We start from the raw sequence: 13,815 nt of genomic DNA on the forward strand, positions 1-13,815 counted from the left end.
AATCAGCAAAGTTTAAGGATCTGTTACAAAAACTTAGTAATAAAATAAATCCTCACTGAAATATTTAATTCTATTACATAATTTATTTAATTCTTTTTTGGCAGTTCCTTGCCTCTCCAATTTCACTGCACCAATGGGAACAGTTCTTTCACCTGATTATCCAGAAGGATATGGAAATAATTTAAACTGTATCTGGACAATAATTTCAGACCCTGGGAGCCGAATCCATCTGTCTTTTAATGATTTTGACTTGGAATCTCAGTTTGACTTCCTTGCGGTTAAAGATGGTGACTCTCCAGATTCCCCCATAATAGGAACATTTACTGGTGCTGAAGTTCCTTCCCATCTCACCAGTAATGGTCATATTTTGCGTCTGGAATTTCAAGCTGACCATTCAATGTCAGGACGTGGATTTAACATCACTTACAACAGTGAGTATTTTTTTTTAATGTGTGTGTGTGTTTTGTTTTCAAAATACAGTTTAGGAGATATGTATAAGTATGTAAAAATTATGTTAACAATAATACATCTTCAAACATATATACCTACAGATACCTAATTTAGATGTTTATATTCCCTTCCAAATACAGTGCTAAGGCTGAAAATATGTGTATATTTATCATTTATGGTGTCAGAGATCATTGTGATGAGAGTGTTTAGAAGACTGACAAATCAGGCCAGTTTCAAATTGTAAAAGAGAGCTTTACTAAATTTGTTAACAGCACACTGTGTGCTGATGGTTAAATCCTACATAATGTTAATCACCATCTTTACATGTGCAAAACTGTTAATTCTCGAGCATTCATATGCTAGTCTAGCTGTGAATGTATATAATATCCTGGAGCTGACAGCTGCAGCCCATGCTAGCTCCTAGTCACCTCAGTTAACATGGGCAGCCATAGGATCTCTTTGGTAAGAGACGTCAAACCACAATAGGCTTGTCTTCTTTTTCTCTGTTTTACTTTCCTTATGTCTGATGATTTTAAGCTGTTTTTCCCACTCCCAGGAAAGGAGGACTCCTGTGCTCCTGGTACTACTTACCTTGCTCTTTTTGTCTTGCCAGTTATCCCTTTGTATTCAGGAGGATGTCTGGTGTATTTACAGTCCCTTGTGCTTAACTTGTCTTTTGTTTAAATTTTTTTTTCTACTTGGATGCCTTCTACATCTGTCTGTCTTTGCCCTTTTGATGATCAAATTGCTCACATGCTTATGTAAAATGCTTATAAGTTGTGCCTGGCTACACCATTACAATGTTAAAGAATACTTACATACTGCTGTTAGTTGCTCTGGTTTGGTATGATCCTATATAGGCTGGAAGTAAGTTCATATTCATTATATCCTGATTAATACACTTTTAACTTACAGTTGTAACAGACACGGGAAGAGAAATTTCTAGACTGCCATTCAGAGCTACTGCAGTAGAGTAGTTGGGCTTCTGTCTTGAGTGCTCTGAATTGTACATACCTATTTGTAGCTTTTGGAAGGGAAACGAGCATCTTCTGTCATCTTTTGAATTTAATCTATTACACAGAAACAGAGTTTTTCTCATTAAAATGGAGTTCTGTGTATTTCACTTCCTTCTGTCCTGAAGGAGGTGAAAAGGTCGAAACTAACTAAAAACATAAATAGCTCCACATTTACTACTTGGCACTACATATACTGACAGCGTAATAACTGAAGGTGACATTAAATATATTCTCCAGTACTATATACCATTAGCACTTACTCATCTTACTTCTTGCTGGCAATATTGTTATATTTCTTCCGAAGGACATATGAAGAACTGCCTATGTTGTATTGCTATCAAATAATTTGGCATTTATCCCACACCAAAGTCCAGGCAGGATATATTCCCAGCTAGGGCAGACATGATGATGCAATATGTAAGCCCACAGCATGAATAACACTGCAAAATATACCAGGAGGCTTTCATGGGAGCATATGTAAAACTAAATTTTTCCACCCCATCAATGAAGTGAGAAGCACTGGTTCAGCCAAGTTGTTCCCTTTGGAGAGTTGGAAGGAAATTGGAAGGAGAGGAAATGCCTCAAGTATCAGGCTTGCCACTGTGTATAGAGGATGGTAGAGATAACAGTGATTGCTGGGGTGTTCATCATATCTTCCACGCAGAGATGCCCCACCTCAAACATTTGGAGTTTCTTTCTGTTTTGCTTTTTATTTTTTTTTCTCCTGACAGTAGAGGTAGCAGAGCAGTTTTGCATGCCAACAGGTAGACAAAATAGGCAAAAGATGATGGGTATTTTGATACTCCCAGAAGTTTGATGTCATGTCTAACTGGTCCCATTCCTGTCTTTTTCCATAACACTTAAGAGTATGGTAATTCCAGAGGTTTACTTGGAATCTAAGTGAATCTTCAACTGCATGATCTGAAGGAGAGCTGTATACCCACATCTCCCCTTCCCAGAAGAATGTGTTACATGCTTGGGTATATGAAAAAAAGTAGTCTTTATTGTTGGAGATGTTTTACCTTGACTAAAAGAAAAAAGATCCATTAAACTAAAGAGGAAATTAAATTAATTGAGCTTGGTAATGGAGAGATCCAGACTCCACATTTTTCTCCAAGAAATGTTAATAATATCATTTTCATAGTATTGCAAGGACTAAATTGCCCTGTGGCTCTCTCCTTTTCTTGCATCATAGTTAAACTCTCCAACTTTTTTTTCTTTTTTCTCCTCATCCTGTTTTGCTTGGTTTGGTTTAGGTTGTCAGTCTTTCAGGTAAGTATTTCTTAAGACTTACCTTGAACATTGCTGTCTGAATAGGAAAGAGATAAGCTGATACTAGGTTACTGTGTAAACATTATTTTTCTGATATTGGCTTATGTTCTAGCTCCCAGGTCTCTGAGCTGTTTCATCCCCAGGTAATTTCTCACAAATGTAGAATGTAAGCATGAGGAAAATGTGGTGTCTTCTTATTGGTTTCTATAGCTACCAGTCATCACTGCAAACTAAACTTTGAGCTGTAGCTACGTATCTTAGTACTGTAACTAAATATTGGAAAGTCTGGGTTTATTCAGTACTTTTGAAATATAAAATGTTATAATGAAAATTAGATGCCGAATCCATGTTTCTTAGCAGAAGTTGTAACATTTGCTCTGTATTTTCTTATGTTTCATGTTCTTTTAACATTTATAAAAAAGAGTTCTGCTTATTTCTTTAAGGTTTCACTGTGATGTGCTCAGTGGTGTCAAGTCTAAATCTAGTGATGAGAAAAAAAAAATACTGGAGAGTCTAAGGCAGTCTTTTTGGATAAAAATTAGGCCTGTGTATAAATGGATATTCTCAAGTCATCCCATTTTCAGAACTAGAACTCAATATAGGTCAGTTAAAATAGGATTTACAGTAAAAATGAAAGATGCAGATGATTAGCATGGAATAATCTTTAGTTATTTCCCCAATAAAATACTAAATATAAAGTTCATCACTGTCAGGACTTCAAGTTTAATATTTCAGTGCCATATATGCTGATCAGAATAATTTCTGGTCTTTTAAAAAATTTGCAGACTTTCTTGGCTATGTGGTAGTCTGATTATGATACCTCTCTATTAACAGTCACTTAAAGTATGCACTGATAGTACCAAATGATACAATTTTTATAAAGAAGTGATAATGCACTATTAACTTATACCAGTTGTATAATGAAACCCACTCACTGTGAAATTAATTAAAGAAATTCTTTCTGTATTTGATCAGAACCACACATTTATATTTTTATTTCTTTTTATGGTTGTGTTTAAGCTAGAAAGGTCTGCTTGCATTTATTAAACTCTGTAGTTAAAATCTACTTACAAAAGCAAAAATAACTTCAGAAAATGTGTGAAATCTTTATTCAGTAAAGACAGCTGCAATCTGATAAATTACAGAAGTAATCTTTCCATAATAAATAATTGTCGTGGTTTAGGCCTGGCCGGCAGCCAACCACAATGCAGCAGCTCTCTCTCCCTTCCCCTCCGGCAATGAGAAGGGACAGAGAGACAGGCTTGGGGTTCAAGATAGGACTGGGATGGGGAAAAAATTCCCCTTTATGATCATGAGCAAAAGGCAGACTCGTTAGGGGAAGAAAAAAAAGAACATACATTTATTACAGACACTAACAACACATAACAGAGTAGGACAGTGAGAAGCATTGCCACATCTTGAGAACACCTTCCCCCTACCCCTCCCTTCTTCCTGGGCTCAGCTCTGCTCCCAATATCTCCACCTCCTCCCGCAGTGGTGCAGGGGCAGGGAACGGGGGGTGCAGTCAGCTCTGCCACTTCCCTTCATCTTCAGTGAGGGGAGTGTCCGAAACTTGTTCCTCCTGCTCCATCGTGGTCCCCCTCTCACAGGAGACAGTCCTCCACAAACTTTCTCCGACATGAATTCCTCCCATGGGCCGCAGCGTTCCCCACACTGCTCCGTCATGGGTCACTAACTTCCTCCGACTGGATTCCCTCCCACGGCTGCAGCCCTTCCCAAGCTGCTCCGGTATGGGACTCCCCCGCATGCTGCAATCCTCCCAGCATTGAATTACAGCAGCGGGGCTACCTTTTCCCATGAGACCCCGGCCTTCTTCGGGCACAGAACCTTGATAATCCGAGCAGGAGCAACAAGCCATAAATCAATGTCTGCTCTACCGTAGATCTTCATGGGTGACGGGGGGGGGGGGGCCGCCCTGCTGTCTCACCACAGGATACAGGGGTGTCTCTGCTCTGGCACACCTCACCCCTCCTTTCTTCCTCTGTTGCTCCACTGACCTTGGTGTTCAGGCAGCTGCAGCAACTCCTCCTCACAAGTCCGACTGCACGTCACCACGTCCCTTCTTAAATACGTTATCGCAGAGGCACAGCCAGTTGGCTCAATTTCCCAAACATAAGTGGAGCTGACGTGGAGCAGGGGGAGCTTCGAGAAGCTTCTCACAGGGGGTCACCCCGATAGCCCCCTCCCCTGCCACCAAAAAACTCCACCACTCACTCAACCCAGAACAATAATTTAAGGCCAAGAGAGGATAAAGAAGGAAGTAATATCATTTTTACTGTCTTGGCATTCACAAACCTGAAGTTAATTAAAAATATTCATTTTCTGCTAACACTCCTGCTTATATATTTTAAAGCTATCAGTCTCTTTTTGCCCCCTTCAAGAGTAGAAACAGTATATCACAGAGAAGGTACAACATGATAAATCTTTTCTAAAAATAATGTAGACTACCATTGTAAATAATTTTATTTTTTTTACATATAGGATGGAGAGGAATAAAACTGAGTTACTAGCACATTACTACCACAACATCAAAAAAAGACCTCCCTCCACCCTTCCCTTCTTCCCGGGCTTAGCTCTGCTCCTGATCTCTCTACCTACTCCCCCAGCAGTGTAGAGGGCAGGAGAAGGGAGTTACAGTCAGCTTGCTGCTTGTTTCTTCCTTCTTGGGAGGTGGGCTGAAGGCCACATATTCCCCCGCGGCTCCCCATGGCTCCCCTCACACCTCTCCACGAACCTTCTCTGCCGTGACTCCTCCCCACAGGCTGCAGCCGATCCCGAGCTGCTCCGGCACGGGTCACCCCTGCGTGTTTCAGTCCTCCCAGCGCCGAACTACAACAATGGGGACCACTTCTCCCCTCGGGGTCCCGGCTGACTTTAAGCACAGATGCCTGTCCTGCAGTGGCTTTCTCCTCAGGCTTCAGGTCAACCTTTACCACAGACCTCCATGTGTGGCAGTGAGGGCAGCCCTGCCGCCTCACCACGGGATACAGGGGTCTCTGCTCCGGCACACCTCCCCCTCGTCCTTCTTCTGCTGACCTTGATGTTCTTTCACAACTCCTCCTCACAGACCGGACCCCCAACCCCCTCGGCTTCCCCTTCTTAAATATATTATCGCAGAGGCACAGCTGATTGGCTCGGCCCTGTCCGGAGGCCCAACTTGTAGCTGGGGGAGCTTTCGATAATCTTCTCCCAGCGGGCACTGCTGCAGCCCCCTCTGCTGCTACCAAAAAAAAAAAAATCCAAAACTGTGCCACGGAAACCCAGAACAAGTATTTATTTTTATTACAGCGACATACACAGTCTCAGATAACTATTCTTACTCCAGTAAAACTAAACATAAATTCAGTTTCTGTTAGAAGCAAACAAAAATGAGATTTCAAATGTCTTATCTTTGAATATCTACTGAACTTCAGTGAGTCTGAGAAAGATTTCTATTGAGTTAAATTTTGAGACAAGCCTAGTGTAACTTGAAAAAGGATGATGCAGAAAATGTTCCAATAACCAAAAGAATAAGAACTGAAAAGGCTGTGATTTTCAGCTGGGTCAGAGTCTTGTATTGGTTTACTGATCTGGCTATGCACTACTGTTGATGGAAAATGGGGAAGGGGACAGAAGAGTGCTTTACTGTGTATAATAAAACACAGGAACATAGCAACCTGAAATTATGTTAAAGTTGCTATAGAACGGCATACTTATACCTGGCTTCTTGCTTCCAGTTTATATCCCAAATCCAGGACCCCTTAGTGACATTTCTGGTCTCTGTAAAGGTATTTATAAACTCAATCATCCCTTAATCTTCACTCTGATAAGATATATGCATTGAACTCCTCAATCCAAGGGAAAGTCTGAGGCTTTTATCATATTTGTGACTCCTTTATGAATATTTCCCACTTTACATCTTTGTTCAGTTATGGAGATCAGAACTAGATATACTGTCTGAATATAGTCACATATATTAAAAGCAATGAGGTCACTCTGCTTCAGTCTGGATTTCCTACTTTGGGTCAGGACAGACAAAATGCACACATTAATTACTATTGCAACATTTGGACCTGTGTGAAGGAGAGTGGATATTTATGGCTTGTGACAAAGGAGATAATGCAAAGACTACAAAGTTGCAAGTAATTATCTCCCCTTTCTTCACTGGTAGAAGCAGTGGATGTCAGTTGTTGGGAGGAAGTGTATCAGCAATGGCTGTAAGAGTTTCGTCCCAGGTGTCCCTGGAGGTCCTCCATGGGGGGCAGGCATTCCAGAGACTAGAGTCATGCCAACCTCCCTTCGGGCTGAGGTCAGTGAGTTTTGAGGTGGAGAACATCTTCCAGATTGTTTGATTTTTGCTAGTTGGTGGACTGCTTTGAGCTGTTGCTCACTGATTGGGGTGTAGGAGGTGCTGGGCAAATATTTTAGTATAAGTTTAAATTTGCTGTTTCTGCCAATTATGCAGATTTTTTGGTTACTGTTTTCATTACAACTGCTTAATTGTGCTTTAGCAAAAGTTAAAACTCTATGAGCTACATAGCAACATGCTGAAAGTCAAACTGTGGAACTCTGACATCAGCCTAATTACTTGAATTATTTCAGCTCAGTAGGTCAAGACACTGACAATCCCAGATGCTGCTTTTATATCCAAAGACTGCTTTAGTCTGGTTTATTGCTGTGATAGGGTTATGTCCATAATGGCACATTTTTGCTGGCACTCCCTCCTGTTAAACTTTTTCAGTCTCAGTGCTTCCCAAGATAGAATTCTTCAAACTGTTATATACTACAGAGACATATGAGTTTAGATGTGATGGTACTGAATAACCTACTAGTTGTTTGCATAACATTTAACAACCTTTTGCATTTGTTTTTTATGAAGTATCTGTTTATCATTTGATAATGTCACAATTTCTGTTTCTTCTTTGATATTTTCTTCTGAAAGGGTTACATTTACTCTGAAGCCATTGCTAGACTTATGAGCTAAAACTCTTTGTAGGGCAATCTACCAAAACAATTAATTGCGCCTGTGGACTACTCCTTTCTGGCACTATTTCCAAGGACTTTTCAGAGCAGACCAGATGAATTATGGTTAGCTTCATTTCTGCCTTCCTGTTTCTTGAGAACTCGGCAATTCCTCCCTATCACATTTTTTTTGATGAAAAATGCAGATTTTATCATCCTTCTGAGTTAATATCAGAACTGAAGGTACTTCACTGTCACTCTGTGCTATGATGATGATGCTTGGCTTTTTTCCAGATATTACTTAAAATACCAGTACAATCGCGATAGTTGATGAGTATAAACGACAGGAAAACTGGATCTCCGCTTTCCTTGTAATATTGCATAAAGAACTTTTCCACGGTTTCTTGATTTATTGATGATAGGTAAAATATTAAGGATATAACTGTGTTCTTTTTCTTTTCAGTTTAAAGCTTATATATAATATTACAGCTCTACCATGAAGCTTTCCAGAAGTATAGGCAGACTGAATTTTACTCATCAAGTAATGTTACTGTAGCAAGGCTAGGCTAAGAAAGTGACTACTGTTGTTGGGAAGGGTTTTCTTTCACTTTCTTGCCTCCCATAGTCATCCTATACAATGCAGTCGCTTCCATAGGAGCAGCTGTGGTAACCACAACTCTCAGTTCCTGAGCTGAAGTAAAGAGCAATGATCCGATTTTGCAGCCTTAATAAACTGGTGCCATACAAGCAGGTTATACCTGTAGTCAACATTTATCTATGTTTACAGATAACAATATTAAAAATCTATCTCTGTGTTCTCTGAAGCTAGTAAGCAAAACAGACAATCAGTGCCCTCACTAAAAGTGACAACTGCTCACAAAGTATTGGAAAAGTTTCTGTAACCCCTATTGAAAAGTATGGGATTGTGTCATTTTTTAACACCATCCTCAGATGGTAGAAAAACATTCAATGAAAGCATTATTTTCATTCCCAATAGATGTAGCATTTCCTAATTAATAATGTCAATAATGAATGCTTTCTCTGTTATAATTCTTAGTACTTCTGTAATGCAACATCTGAGAAATCTTTCTGCTAAGTTAATTAAATATTACTTTTTAAAAAATGTTATGGGGGAACTTGGATATATTTTGTCCAGCAGACACACTAGTAAAACTGTAGAAAAATATTGTGAATATTATCTTTTTAGGACATAGTCCTTTCTGATATCTCCATACAGAGGCATATTTACAAAGATATAATTAGCAGTCATCACATGTTAAGAAGGTGAAGAAGGTTGTGCTCGCGATATTTGTTCTCACTCAAAAATCAACATTAAAAAAATCTGTAGATTTATGTGCAGTATTCTTAATAAATAAAATATCAAATATAATTAATTAATGCATATATTTTAATGATATTACTGTAAATATGACTTTTCTGACTTCTAGTAGGAAGATGATCTTGTTCTCCCAATGTAAGATGTATTCTGTTGTAAAGGACATGAACTATCTTTGTTACAGTATTTTTATACACTCAGGGAAATTAGAATTTTTAATTTGCCCATAGATAAACTTGAAATTTTGGAAGAATTTTTATGTACTAGGAATTTATTTGACCTTAAATAAAATGATTTGGTTAAAGTTTCAGTTTTTCTTTCTTTTGCCAACACCACCGCATCTGTAGCTGTTCACCAGCTCTCAGTACAGGAAACAAAATAGACTATGGCAATATCGGGCACACTGAGGTCAGTATGGCTCAAATGGTGGTGACAGTGAATTGAAAATACAAAAGATGACTAAAGTTATTATATGCTTCTGGCCCATTGTAACAATGCATAGGTTGGGCTGTTGGAAAGGAGAACTTAGCTGTCACTGAATACTGCCAGCACCTAGCAGTGAAACTAAGATTCTTGCTGGTATAACTTTATCATACTTTAAACAGTGTTTTGTACTAGCATACATTTTCTGCTATCGGTGAAGCTTTTGTTTCTTATTGTTTCCTAATATAATTATTTTTTTCTTATTAGCAGAATAAAATCCTAAAAATGTTATCTTACTTGCGAGAGTTATCATGCTATTTTCTGCCCCTCCACCCACCCCCGCTTTTTTTTTTCTTTTGAAAAGCATTTGGACATAATGAGTGCCCTGATCCTGGAGTGCCAATCAACGCTCGGCGGTTTGGTGACAACTTTCAGCTGGGGAGCTCAATTTCTGTTATATGTGAGGAGGGATTTATTAAAACACAAGGAACTGAAACAATTACTTGCATGCTAATGGATGGAAAAGTAATGTGGAGTGGACCTATTCCTAAGTGTGGAGGTATGTATAATATTTGTTTCTGATTCAGGAGAACTTAATATAATGTCTTTTAAGTTGTCACCAAATGAAGTTCAGATTTTTGCAAACAGATAGCACAAAACTCCTGTAAAACCTAGTCCTTAATAAAGGAGTCTAATGAGGCATGAGCTTTTATTATAAACCTGTCTGCAGGAGTGAATTTTTCTCATAACTGTTATAAAGATAGAGGAAAACATTAGTAGTTGCAAGCATTGCTGTACAACCTCTGTAACAAAGAAGGCTCATCTAAGAAAATCAGTGAGAATGGAATGGGTATAGTTTAGACTGCTCATACTTTCAGATAGCTCTCATTTGGCACTGGTGGAACTACAGTTTCCCAAAGACGTTTTATACTTGAGAGGATTACTCCTGCCTTTTTTTCCCCTTATTTTTGAAGTATGTATCTGTTCAATTTGAGAAAGTGTTTAAAGCAGTAGGCTTTGGTGCTAGCAATAAATGAGTAATATTCATCTCTGCATTTTTGAATTCCAGTCCAATCAGTGTCATGATTGGCCTTGTTAATACCTAGGAGAAAAAAATGTCAGGGAAGAAGAAAATAAGAAAATACTTCTGTTTTCGCTGAACCTTACTTTAGTATATTGAAGGTTTCTGTTCTTCAACTTTGATATTTAAATCTCTTGTTTAGCTTGTCACTCAAGATTCTTAAGCAGTCAAGAAGTCTGGGGTTTTTTATTTTAGTTTTTTTTTTTTTTTTTTTAATAAATTATTTTCACCCAGTTTCATATAGAAGGTTTTATTCAAAATACAGCTGTTGACTACCTACTTCAGACAGACGAACAATTCAAAATCAATTAAGTGCTCAGTGACATTTGCTGATACGCTATTATATTAGAATGAAGATGTTGATCTCTTCAAGTCTTCGGCTGTGGTATTTAAAACCATTTGAGAGGTTTGAGCTATCTCGTTATGTTTCTTCTATCCACAGTGACAACTAGGCTGTGGAAGGTTTTCTAAGTAAGTGATCTTCCATACAGCACAACCTCTAAAACACAGTATTTCCTTGGACTTGTTTATGCTAACAGATAGAAAAATATGATCTTTGCTTCATTGTCTATATTTTAAGATCTCTTCACCTAAAGAAAAAAAAAATTCAGTTGCTTATAATGATTTTTTTTTTTTAATATATGATTTAATCGGTAATGATATAATCTCTGATTTATAGTTTGTTAGTTTTTATTTTAAACAAAATCATAGCTCTGATTTTCACTATGTAACTGTCTTCCTAAAAAAATTTGCTTAATTTTAATACATGAATGTGACAGCAACTTAATTACAGATTCAAGAATGACAAGATTCACACTAACCTAATACAAGGTACCCTAAATTATAGTATATATATGTACATATGTATAAACACAAAACTTACACACACATAGATAGACAGAAAAATTTTGATCCAGTAAAACTTGTAGACACCCACACTCGTGTAGGCAAATGTGTGCATTCAAGCACATAGATAGGTAGGGAGGTGGATTGAAGAGGCTAGACTATAGTTAAAATTTCCTTCTTCTCGAGTTCAGAGCAAATACTCACAGTGTACCATCATTCCTCAATGGGTGATAATTGAGCCTTAAGAAGTCTGACTTTGCCTTGGCCTTTCATTGGTTTTGTCAGCGAATGGTCTTTAAACCTCAAGGATTCTGTGCCTGAGAGGCATCCCAGCTCAGGGGAGATGCTGGTCATAGCCTGCTGCAAACCAGAAGAGCTGAAAGGGTCTCAGAATCACTGTTTATAGGGTCTGAGATAATTGAATTTTGTCAAGTACTTTTCCATTTCAGCCCAGCTCAGAAAACAGAATATTCTGGTAACCTCCAACAGTTTTGCAGGCCCAGAACTTGCTAGGTCTTGAAGCTCTGGTATCATCCCCTTGGGGCCAAAACCCAGGTACAAATGTACTAGGCTGTCAGGAGGTGATTGATTGTCATTACCTTTCCCAAGTGGTAGGGGAGGCAGGATCCAGGTTCATTAAGGGAGTGCCCTTAATGATCTGATCCACTGCTTTTCCCAATCCATTTTAGGCTGGTATGTAGCTGGGGAAGGGGGAATTACATCAAGCACCAAGCAGCCCAAGAATGGGGAGAGTTGCACCACCACAAACATATATTGGAATCCTAGAGGTTGGGATGCTGATATATTTGAATTAGATGTATTTATCAGCTGTAGAATTAGATATATTTTTAAAATTTATGATAAAATTTGAAGACTAAATATTTTTAAGCTGATAATGTAATTTGATCTGTTGGGATGTTCAGAATTTTTACTGCTTGTGTATACCTTTGCCTGTTACACACTGTCATTTCATGTAAGGTGAAGTTTGCTTGCCCTATTCATCATATATATCAAGTGAAAGACATGAACTCCATATACTGACTAGAAGACACTGAATGTGACTGTTGTACAGTTTTCCTTCCACTGCAGAAATGTTGGCTATTACAATATATAGGAGACAACCATTTAATAATAAATGTGGTGCAGAGGAGTAGGGTCAGCATACTAATTTTTCAGGGCAATCCTGACCAGCCTCTGCTGTGATTTCCTCCGATACTTGCCCATGGCCCAAGATCCCATTTCAGCTCAGCCTGGAGCTCTTGGTCCCTATCCCAGAAATGTTGCAGGAATACAGTTCTCCAGCCCTATTCTCTGCTGGTCTCAGCATGCTCATGAGACTTCCTGGTTTGACCTCAGACCAAACCCATCAAATTTCATTCATCTGATGGCCACTTGGTTTTCACCAGACCCTTCTGCTGTCAGTAATCCAGTCCTGTTCACCTTGCTCAGGTGGAGTTGGACGATGCTGTCTATGAAGGCATTAACTCTGCTTCTGTGTATGGTCATCCTTGGCTCCTGGCTTCTCTCCTTTAGCGGAGCAGCCTTGCTTTTGCTGTTCCCTGATGCTTTTGAACTTGCGATTCCTGACCTTGTGCTTTTCATACTTCCCATGTGAGGGTTATATAGAAGATTTTCCTGTAATCTCTTGCAATATTATGCTGTTGTACCTGTGCTGCTGTTTTAACCTTGATCTTCATAACTGCTGTAATGCCTAATATCCTGTTGTTATGTAGCATGGGTGATAAGCTCTTGAAAAAAGGGTTTAAAACTTTGAATCTACAAGATGTTCAGTGATTAATCGGTTATTCTCAAAGCTTTCTTCATAGTCACGAAAATTTCCTGCCTTGACCCCTGCACTTTACTATACAAAGAAATAATGGAAACAGCTTTGTGAGAATTCTTGGATAAGACTAAGATTGGCTTATGGTATTTGTCATAGACCTGTGTTTGACAAAGAGATTCTGGTTGATGACATACTGTAGTTATGTTATATTTCTAGTGTTTTGTTTTTAACGCATTGACAGTGGGTATGAATCTGCCAGGCAACCATCAAATAGAACTGGAAGAAAGAACAGAGGCTGAAAATTAGTGTAGGAAAGGTGAGGGAAACAATCCTTTGGCAAGATGTCTGGAGTGTTTTATTTTCTAAAAAACAAAGCGCTTTAAGATAAGACCAGTCACCCAGCTATTCTGAAGGGAAGGACCCCTGGGTCTAGGAAATTAGGATGTGATGGTGAAAGTCAAATAAAAAGTTTTACTGAATCTCACACTGTAGGCATCAGGAATAACCAGAATAAAAAAGATTTTTTTTTTTTTTTTAAAAAAAGCACACTGTTATTGGCAGATCCCAAATACAAATTATTCAAAATTTAGGCAATCTTTACAATGGGCATTATTTTTAATGGGAAGTATTTTTGTAAGATAATTAC

At 38.6% G+C, this 13,815-nt stretch overlaps 1 protein-coding gene across 1 annotated transcript in view; it reads left to right on the forward strand.

Annotated features, from left to right (window-relative positions):
- The window catches only part of CSMD3 (CUB and Sushi multiple domains 3), a 703,442-nt gene that overhangs the window by 396,471 nt on the left and 293,156 nt on the right, over window positions 1-13,815 (forward strand). Inside the window, exons 15-16 of the mRNA XM_042785878.1 lie at window positions 105-431; window positions 9,824-10,018. Coding sequence (XP_042641812.1) covers window positions 105-431; window positions 9,824-10,018 — 522 coding nt within the window. The remainder of the gene's footprint in view (window positions 1-104; window positions 432-9,823; window positions 10,019-13,815) is intronic.

Source organism: Tyto alba, unplaced genomic scaffold (assembly GCF_018691265.1).
Source record: "Tyto alba isolate M040663 unplaced genomic scaffold, T.alba_DEE_v4.0 Super-Scaffold_9, whole genome shotgun sequence".
NCBI classification, from domain to species: Eukaryota; Metazoa; Chordata; class Aves; order Strigiformes; family Tytonidae; genus Tyto; species Tyto alba.